Source organism: Harpia harpyja, chromosome 11, assembly GCF_026419915.1.
Source record: "Harpia harpyja isolate bHarHar1 chromosome 11, bHarHar1 primary haplotype, whole genome shotgun sequence".
NCBI classification, from domain to species: domain Eukaryota; kingdom Metazoa; phylum Chordata; class Aves; order Accipitriformes; family Accipitridae; genus Harpia; species Harpia harpyja.
The window spans coordinates 42,903,823-42,914,178 of NC_068950.1; the positions used below are offsets into that span (position 1 = coordinate 42,903,823).

The 10,356-nt window shown below is 42.0% G+C and overlaps 1 protein-coding gene across 13 annotated transcripts in view; it reads right to left on the reverse strand.

Moving 5' to 3' along the window:
- Positions 1 to 10,356, reverse strand: part of DOCK7 (dedicator of cytokinesis 7) — a 110,674-nt gene that overhangs the window by 46,201 nt on the left and 54,117 nt on the right. For all 13 annotated transcript variants that reach the window (XM_052802637.1, XM_052802636.1, XM_052802634.1 and 10 more), the window contains exons 15-16: positions 1,233 to 1,350; positions 570 to 640 (exon numbers count right to left, since the gene is read on the reverse strand). In XM_052802637.1, the coding sequence (XP_052658597.1) occupies positions 570 to 640; positions 1,233 to 1,350 (189 nt within the window). The remainder of the gene's footprint in view (positions 1 to 569; positions 641 to 1,232; positions 1,351 to 10,356) is intronic.

Genomic DNA, 10,356 nt, shown 5'->3' on the forward strand with positions numbered 1-10,356 from the left:
TGAACTTGTCTCAAGGTGGAGACTGCCACAACCCCCAACCTGCAGGACAGGATTCTCACCCCACTATATCTCTCCCCAGTACAGCTACAAAGACAATCAACGTGTTAAGGCCAGATTCAACACTCCTTACCCCAGCTGCAACGAAATTATTTTCAAGACCAAATACTTCCAATTTGTAACTAAAGTCTAAAAGGCTCCAGCAAAGTAACAAAGCACATGCGAACATGAGTTTATAACATAAATCTTCATGACTACTAACTTGACGCTCGTACTTACAGCATCTGCCAAGTAGGGCTACGTGCTCAGGATCACAGCCCCTGACACAATGCTGATTTGTACCAGAGCAAACAAAGACTCCGGCTCCTACTCATCGCAAAACTCTTAACGACAGTATCAACTGACACTGCAGTTGTTGTGAGTGCTATCCAAGATAGTCATTGTTAAATAATTAACACTGAGACAAAGTCACTGGTGAGTTACTCCACTTTCACACTGGTAAAATTTCCTTTGGGTGGAATCATACTATCCATATGGGGTCATGTCCTTTCACAAGCTGTCATGTGTTTTACCTGTTGTGATATACTACAGCTGTGTATGCTTCTTTGGAAAATTCAGGACAGCTAGATTTGCCAAAGATGACCTGCAAAAAAGAAAGAAACCACAGAAATCCCCCTGTAAAACTGTGCCAAGAATTTGTTCCATAATCCCACAGAGACATTTACAGCTCCATGCACGAGTCTCTGTAGCTGTGTACAGTCACACCTCCTTGTTACGTGCTCCTTCACTTATATGCAATGTTTTACTTAGTCACTGAAGAGTTCGCAATTTTAATAATCCCAGTTACACATGCACACAGACATGGCTGAAGAACGGATGAATGTAACCACCCCTACGCAGATCTTCACCAACTGCTGATCACTTCTGGCCCTGAACACAAGTATAACTCTCACCTTTAATTTTTTTGGCATGGAAGCAAAGATGCTATTCCAAACACAAGGATGTCCACTGCAAACATCTCAGGTTAAAATACTAGCTACTACATTGTTACTTTGCAAACTCTATACAAATGTACTCTTTGTTCTGAAATATTGTAATTTTATATTCCTCTGAACTTGTTATTTTGAAATGTATTTCAGTGAGGTTTTCTTTAACACGGGGATTTTACAACTGCAATGTGTGCTCTGCCTTATTGGCATGCAGCATTCACATGGAGCACAAAGTACTTTCCTCACCGGCATAGCATTGCTTGGGTCCTCTCCATACATGAACTGGACTTTTACAGTGATATTCCTGGCAGATCCTTGGCGGTTGGCAAAGTTAAGGCTCTGGGGATAGACATAAAGAAGATTCCTGCAAGAGACAAAGGCATCAAGTGAGCATCTCCGTGTGAGAACGAGAGGGTTCACACCTTCATTAATGGTATTATTTAAACCTCTATGGAAACACTCAGAGAGTTAAAGTGAAGGGTTTGACATTTTCCATCAGCCAGACGGTCTTCTCTTCACCATAAATGCACACCCATACAAGCAATTTGATAATGACCCTTTATTTTAGACATCAAAAATCATAATTTTTTAAACTGCCATCATATTTTGAAATAGTTCCTGTTTATAAGGGTACTTGAAAAATACATCTAAAAAATTACCAGTGATTCTACAATCTAAGAAGTTCAAGTGGAAAGAAAACATATGAATCGAAAAGCACTGAGAAGTGTTTATTCTTTCAACAGAGTGACTCATTCCTGTTAAACACCTTCCTTGTTGTGACCTGTCCTTTTTTTGTTTGGTTGTTTCTTTTTTTAAAAATCTCCTTATATCATAATGACTTCAGGTTACACCTCTCCTCTGAAAACAGATTAAACTAAATGGATATCTGTAGCTTCAGCAGATATGCAATCCTTGCAATGACTCAGATGGAATGGTGTCTCCAATTCCACACCTGAATTCCACACTTTGGGAAGGATGGAGATCAATTAAAACTCAAATCTGAGAATCAAGAATAGGCAGGAACTCTGGAAAACAGCCAGGATGGCTGGACTGATCCAGGAGAGTTCAGTTTTGAGGGAACGGCTGGGGCCACAGGTAATGACAACACTCCACAGGTATCTAAAGAACTGCTGCAAAGACCGAAGTAATAAAGTGATCATCACATCCACAGGGAATATGACAGGACGTAATGAGCTGAAATTGCAGCACGGGAGATTTACGTTGGATACGAGGGAAAACGTTCTGACTGTAAGGCTAAGTTAAGCAGTAGAACAAATTGCCTAGGGAGGGTGTGAAATCTCCATTTTCTGGTAGCTTTTGAGGTGAGGCAGACACCTGTCCAGAAAGGTTTATAGACAATCTTAACCTTCACTGGGGGTGGAGGGGCACATTTTGGAGGCCCCTTCCAGCTCCATTTCTCCAAGTCTATGATTACTTTAAACACAACAGTGATAAGATGCAAAATTCTGCAGTATTTTCCATCCTCTTAGCCCTGCTAAGTCCCTGCCAATGAAGCGCAAGTTGGATTCACACACAGTTAGCAAAACTGCCCACTACAAGCCCCCACCTACCCTATCAGCCAGTAATTTATACCTACAGAAAGTCCCTTGCACGTTCTTTTAAAGACAAAAAAGACAACAGCCCCCAAACCATCCCGCTCAACAGACTCAATTATTCAAAGGAAATATACCTTCTTTTGCCCCCAAACAAGTAAAAGTGCACGAATTATTACATGTCTTTAAAAAGTCAGCCTGGAAATCCCTTATCCATCTCCCACACAGCCCTGCCCACCAGACCAGCATCATTCCCCCTTGGACACCCCGGCTCCTACAGCTCCAAGAAGAAGAACCGAGAGGGATGCTCACCACAGTCTACCCAGCAGCCTGACGGTTAGGTGAGAGGTTCACGTTCCTGCCTTGCACCTGCTAGGGATGAAAGACTGGCACACTGCATTTTGCCCAAATGCTGAAGAAACTAATTCTGTAACAAGCTCTGACTTGTAAGGCAAAAAGAAAAAGAAGTTCCCTTCCCCCTCTGGGAACTATTCAGTGAACCTGAACACAATTTGTAAGTTCCTCGTCCCAGAGAGACAAGAGACAACAGATAGGCACAGAAAACTGAAGTGAGGAGCACAGCAGGACAACATTTTAAGCATAATAAAGCAGCCACTACAGAGTGCTGGCAGCAGTAGACTCTTTCTTTGATTGTCAGGAGGGCAGTAATTCGGTTGCTCAGTGAAGGCACCTGTGCCTTTTTAGATGCCATGGGTATCCAAAACACCTGGGCTAGCAGTGGGTCACTCTCCTGGAGGAGCAGCAGCTGGAAAGGTGGGCTGCCCTAGGCTGTCTGAAATTGCACTAGATGTCAACATTTTGGCCAATGAATCCCACCCAAGGACTTGGTTCTGATGGCAACTCCATTTGTTCCCTGATACCCATGGGTATTCCCATCCCTACAGACACGGGCTAATGCTGGTCCTAAGGAATTCTCTAAGTGTCTCTGAAGAAAAAGGTACCTCCTCCAGGTCAGCACCTATATAGAGCAGTCCAGCTGTATAGCTCCAGGAGCCTATATGGGGCAGCAATATGAAGCCAGGCTCTTTTTCACCTCTCCAGGCAGAGGAATATGCTCAGCTGGCATGTGGGAATTTCTTCCCTTTCAAGTCCTTCATGGTGAATTAAGTTTTTGAATCCCATCCCCATTGGTCGCTTTGCCTAATCAACACTCTCTTACTATTTCAGAGGAGGCCTGTGCCGTTTTTGTGACTCCACTAAATTACTTTGTTCTGGCATGAATACATTTGCTCCTTGATGTTCTTTTTAAAATGAAAATGGATATGAAAATTTACTCTAAAATGTACATTGCTCATAAAACTTTTATTAAGTATTATTAGTGCTTAAGAGAAGGATTTAATGTATTTGTGAAGCCAGGCTACAGGATCCCTATATTAAAAGCAGTCTTATGCTTGGGACTGATTTATGCTGAATAGCGGAGATGAGCCTAAACCAAGCTTGCAGTTCTCCTACCACCTCCTCTGCTAGGGCTTGGCCTGCTGGGACCAAAGGAGACATTTCACCAGCTGGATGCCACTCCAGAAAGAGGGTGCTAGAGACCTACAAGCAGACATTACCGCAGACATTACACGTCAGGCAGGGCTTTAGCTACATTCGTAACAACCAGCACTGGAGGAAATGTACAGGTTGTTCCTCCCTCCATTGCCTTCCAAGCCTGTGAAAGACTGAGAAGGTAATTATTCTGCATTTCGTTAGCAAGAAGCTCATGTTGCTTCGGGGAGTTCAGATGCACAGATCCCACTGTAAGACAAGTGAGAGTTGGATGCTTGCTCCTGTTCAGGCAGCTTCTCCCCGGGGGATTTCCTATTACAGGCATCATCCTTTTGTGGAAAACTTATGTATAGAGAGGGGAAAAAATTCCGCCGCTCGCACATCAGAATGTGACCTCAAATGAAAAATCCTATTTTACCTTACCCTACATAGGTAAAAGCTGTAGATCCTCCTGTCTGCCAAAAGCACAGTTACAGGAGCCATGGAAAGAGATTCACAGCTGAAAAACCAATAGGAAAGTTATAAATCTCTTGAAGGAACTGATGCCCCTGGCCTAAAAGCCACCCTTGGTGGCTGGCTTCTCAGTTTCTCCTCTGTTACCTTCTTTCCTTTGATTCAATACATCTCAAGTTCTCATCTTGTTATTTGTGTGCACAAATACCTGGGCTCAGTAGACTTTGCAAGACACTAGAGGCGTAGCCGCTATCCTTGGAAAAATGGGAAACAAGTCTTCCGTGCAAAGTGATGGTAGAAGCTGCCTCACTGCACGGGTGAGAAGATAGGCATCAAAGTTGCTGGGCTTTTAAAGGCAAAATAAGTGGCATGGCACTGAATGTAGTTTTCAGAAATCAAGAGAGCACAGCCCCAGCCCTGTATTACACACAAGCAGTGGGAAGCAAGAGGAGAAAGCAACTTTCTGGTGGGCCAGACATCATGGGGAGGTGTCATATCACAGCAGTCAATTCTTTATAGAAGGGAGAAAGGGAGGAGAAGGGGTTGACCACAAAATAACACTGCAATGCCAACAACCATGCTAGGCATACACTGATTAAACAAAAGGACCGCTAGTCCTTATGCTTCCAGGTAACAGCTACTTCTTGATGATACTATTCACAGATTTCTATCAATGAAGTTCCAGCCAGAAGCTCTAAACCCAAGGACTTGTGCCTGGACCTTTTATTAAAATGCTATGCAAAATGTATGCAAAGCTTATACTATTATCTCAAAAGTACTTTTACTTCCATAAAATGAATTGCTAAAGTGCAAAGGCTTCCCAAGCCATGGAAATAATGGCACCAGGCACTCCTCTAAATATTTATATAATGTGATTGCAGCCATTTTGCAAAATCCTTCATAAAGGTATTAAAACATTAAGAGCTGATCCTAACTCTTAGAGGGAATGTCTAACTATTATGAAAATTTCCCTTTTCAGTAAAACCCAGAGACCTTTTTCTTTGCTTTATTCCTACTATAAAAATCATTTAAAGCCCATTTAATCAGGGTGACCCAGGTGCATGAAAGATCTTCAGGATCATGTTTGTTATATACATCTTCTCTTGGCTGGGCTAACAGCTCTCAGAGGCAGGATTCCCCCTTAGGGTTTCTACAGCCCCTGAATCTTATGGTTGAATCATTACCAGAAGGTTTTCTTCCCTCTGCTTTCCTGTGTCCTGCTTTGTTTATGGACTCTGTGACTGTTGTGACATCTAAGGGTGGTATTTTGTAGTGAGCTTATCACCGCGTCCTGGTTTCAGCTGGGACAGAGTTAATTTTCTTTCTAGTAGCTGGTATAGTGTTAAGTTTTGGGTTCAGTATGAGAAGAATGTTGATAACACACTGATGTTTTCAGTTGTTGCTAAGTAGTGTTTAGGCTACATCAAGGATTTTTCAGCTTCTCATGCCCCACCAGCAAGAAGGCTGGAGGGGCACAAGAAGTTGGGAGGGGACACAGCCCCAAATTGGCCGAAGGGGTATTCCATACCATGTGATGTCATGCCCAGTATATAAACTGGGGGGAGTGGGGCTGAGGGGGGGATCGCTGCTCGGGAACTAACTGGGCATCGATCAGTGAGTGGTGAGCAATTGCACTGTGCATCGCTTGTTTTGTATATTCCATTATTATTATTGTTATTATTATTATTATTAAATTACTGTTGTTGTTATTATTACTGCCATTTTATTATTGTTATTATTATCATTATTAGTTTCTTCCTTTCTGTTCTATTAAACTGTTCTTATCTCAACCCATGAGTTTTACTTACCCCCCGCCCCGATTCTCTCCCCATCCCACTGGGACAGGGTGGGGGAAAGTGAGCGAGTGGCTGTGTGGTGCTTAGTTGCCGGCTGGGATTAAACCACAACGCACTGCCTGACTTTATTGGCACTGGCATTAATATGGAAACGTGCTTGGCAGCTACTTGTGCTTTTTTAATATTTGACATAAGAGCATTTTGACTGCCTTTCCCCTTTGGAAAACAAACCTTTCTGAAGGGTAGTGTCATGTCTGAGCAGCGACCCGGCACAAGTAAGCTCCCGTAGTTTGCCGAGTTACCACGCGTCGGCTGAGCCGTGACGACTGCGGCACAGGAACAGGCAGCGCACAGTGACACGCAGGAGCTTCTCAAGCTGTAGAAACCTGGTAAGATGTCTGATCTCCAGTTGCTTGGTCATTGCTATTTCTTGAGTAACTTCCTATATTTTTCTGAAGACTGAGCCAAGCATAAAGATTTTTGGGGGTGATGGGGTTAGGAAAAATTCACAACTATTTAAAACAAAACAGAAAGACTTCTTGAAAGAAATAGCTAAAACAACAGAAAATGATTCATTTGAAATTCTGTAAAACCAAAGCCACTCAAGTACTCTGAAGTGGATTGCAGAAAGTCTATACTTTTTTTTTTTTTTTAAATTTTGCAACCAGTTCTTCAAGTTTTGCAGCCCAAAATCCCTGTGTCAGTTGCTAGAGGCTGGATTTTGTTCCCTATTACAGAGCAGTGTCAGGCCCAGATAAAAACCATACCTAAACTTCATCTACACAAGAGAAACTCCAATGAGTTTCCCTACAGAAAATACAAATCCTTCAAAAGCATACACTTATCTTACTTTTTTAAACACTGGAAGTGTTTAATAGGGTTATCGGGTGTTATGTATCTTGGTCTACCGTTCAAAGCAAAAACTATCAAACCTTTCAGAGTTAAAGTGTTAAGAACCCTAACAACTTCCTACAAAGGTATAACACAAGCACCGTCCAGATCCTCCACGTGCTTTTTTTTTTTTTTAACTCATTTGAACAGCTCTTCATACACTTCCATTGATATTACCAAATGAGAAAATGCTGCAGGAATGATGATTCAATGCAAACCCTCCAGGATAATCATTGTCCCATGAATAACCCTAATTGTTCTAACGCTTTTTCTAACAGATTTTTAGTAGGGTTGAGTAAATACTGATTTGAGGAGTTTCTTCAGAAACTAATCTGAAAAAAACTTGCCAATTTTAATAGGGCATGATAGCCTTCTACTGAACAGCTTCTCATAGACTAGAATCTCATGGACATCCCTTGTGAAAGCAATCAACTTTGTCAAAGCTAGATCTCTGGAATAAAGCCCTATGCCACGCAGATCAGAGAATTAATAATGATAAACACTCATTATCACAATAAAATTAAGAATTAATAAAATGATTAGCATTTGAGCCTACTTATAGACTTTTACATGTGGAGTTAAAGTGCCAATAAACAGGCAGAAGCAAAAAGATTAAACCATGTTTCATTTTAGCAAAAGTCCCTGTTCAATTCTGTGTCTGTAGACTGAGCTTCCCAACTGCACGACTAGAATATTTTTACTTTGCTCCGCCTGACAACACACCTACCCAGCCCAACAGCAATACCCCTGAGAAGCCCCTGATTTAGGAATACAGCAGACTCCCCACCGGCCAAAGCCAATGTAATACTTATCCATTGAATAAGCAGCACCAACCGTAATAGACCTGAATCTAAACTCCCAGCACAGAGTGACACATATAAGTATGTGTATAACTTTCAACCTGTAAGAAGCTCCAGTGCAGTCACTGGTGGTTTCGCGTTGTGGACTGCTGTATCTCTAAGCATCAGAAAAGAAACAAACGCACAGTCCTAACTCCCTCTCATTTCTCTGCACAAAACAACCCTGCTCTCACTGCTCACCTAGAGAGTGGCATGAGCTCTGTGACACAGCAAGAAGTCTTAGCACTTTGCTCACCTCTTGGCTGCTTGTTTACATCCTGAATGTGCTCAACCAGTCAGTCACCAATGACTGACTTGTGTTATTTTAGAAATGAAGGGGCCATCGTGTCTTCATCGATGCACCAAATATTCAGTACAAAATAAATGATCAGCAAGTGAATGGAGGTACAGGAGCAATAACGAACAGCCCATAACCAAATTCCTCACTTGCCTATAGCCTTCCAGGCTCAAATGAGTAATTAAGCAAATAACTAACTCTTCTCCACCACGTGTTACATCTGCCAACAGAGAGCAGGTACAGCTCAGTCTCAGCTGGCCAGGCTCAGCTAACTGTGGCTTTACAAGACTCATCAACAGAGAACCAGACAGGCATTTAGTTGGTAAAAGCCATTCTTTCTGCATCTTACAGGTGCACATTTCCGACCTGATTTAATGCAAGCTGCAGAGAATTCAACAGAACTAGGTGAGCATTGTGGTATCTGCACAGACCTGCACATATCTCAGGCCTCTTCGTAGCTCTGCAGTCTGTCCTGAAAGGCAAAAGGACTGTCCAGCTAAAGTATCTGACAAGCTGCTTAACAACAAGCTGCAATTCAAATGAAGCAAAGGCTGCTCTGATCCTTGGCAGCACTACACGCCAGGACGCAGAGCTGTCCTTGCCCTCCCGCTCCCCGGCTCTTTACACAGTGCAGCCAGAGCTGAGATCTCAGGCCAGAATCCTCAAAACTCTCAGTGTTCAGGGATTTTTAAATCATTACTTTGCTGCTTTGCTCAAGGGTTTTAAAATTATGCTTGAGAGACAATTCCTGATTGGTCACAGCCTTTACAATGCTGTGAATTCACAAACAAACATCTGAAATAGAGCACAAAAAAGAAAATCTTACTTAACCCTTTGCCTTCGCAGGTTTGTTCCCTACGAGACAATTCTCGGTACTTGGTCTCAGCAGTGTACAAGGATGAGGACATTCAAGACTGTCTGCTGCAGTGGGACACCTTGCAAGATGAGAAATTACTGGGTTGTTTTTTCATGGGACAGAACTGCACCTTTGGGTTGTGAAAGTGCAGTGCTGCTTCCCGGTGTAGAATAGTGATTATTATTTGTATTTAAGGATAATTCCTACATCTGCTTCCACTCTATGCCAGCAGATTCTCTTTGAATGAATCCCCATTCTTCCCAGTGCTGGACCTGATGATCTACATGCTCCTGCCGTTTTTCTATACTTTGTGTAGATACTCCAGTAAGTCTGATCCAAATTGTACTGGTACAAAATATTCTCCACCAATTAACTGGAGATTTAAAATACTTTCACATTATTTAATTACGGGCAGGGAGGCTACCTACATATTATCAACCCTTCATCACACAGGAAGTTCAACGTATAACAACTTCATGTTTAAAATAATTATTCTGTTGATGCTTCATATTATATGTGCATATGCACATGAACAACAACAAAAAGTCCAGGGGAAGAATTACTAAACATACAAGAATCTAGCAAAACCCTGAAAACTCTCCAAAGTACAGACTATATTACGCATGGATTGATTTTGATTTCTTGGATTGCTCTGAGTGATTCCAGAAAGAAAAATACCTTTCATTCATACTACAATACCACTCGAAAAACATACATGCTTCCATGCAGAGACCCACTGCAGAACAGGACATTTATTTCAGAGTACTTGTAGACTTGCTTTATGTAGTGTGAATCTTAAACAGTAAGAAGAATGGTAAGGTGAGAAATGTAAGCGAGGTATTATTTATCTCACCCACCTCTGGAAAGCAGCTCTTAAAAAATAAGTTTTATATGGTGTAAATTACTGCACAAACCTTAACATAGTAGAATCACATCCAGGCAATCTCTGGACCTAATTCCCTCTTTCTCACTTAATCTGAACTAGATGACAAGTAAATCCACTGCAGCACAATGAGTTACATCAGAAAATGGTACAAGATGAGAATCAAGTTGTGTGAATCATCTGGGAATATTTTGCCCTTCCATAGCTTATCAAGGAGCTGCACAACCTGAAATACAGCGTCCAGTGCTCTTAAGTATGGTAAACCCTTTTACACTCCTGAGGCAATAAA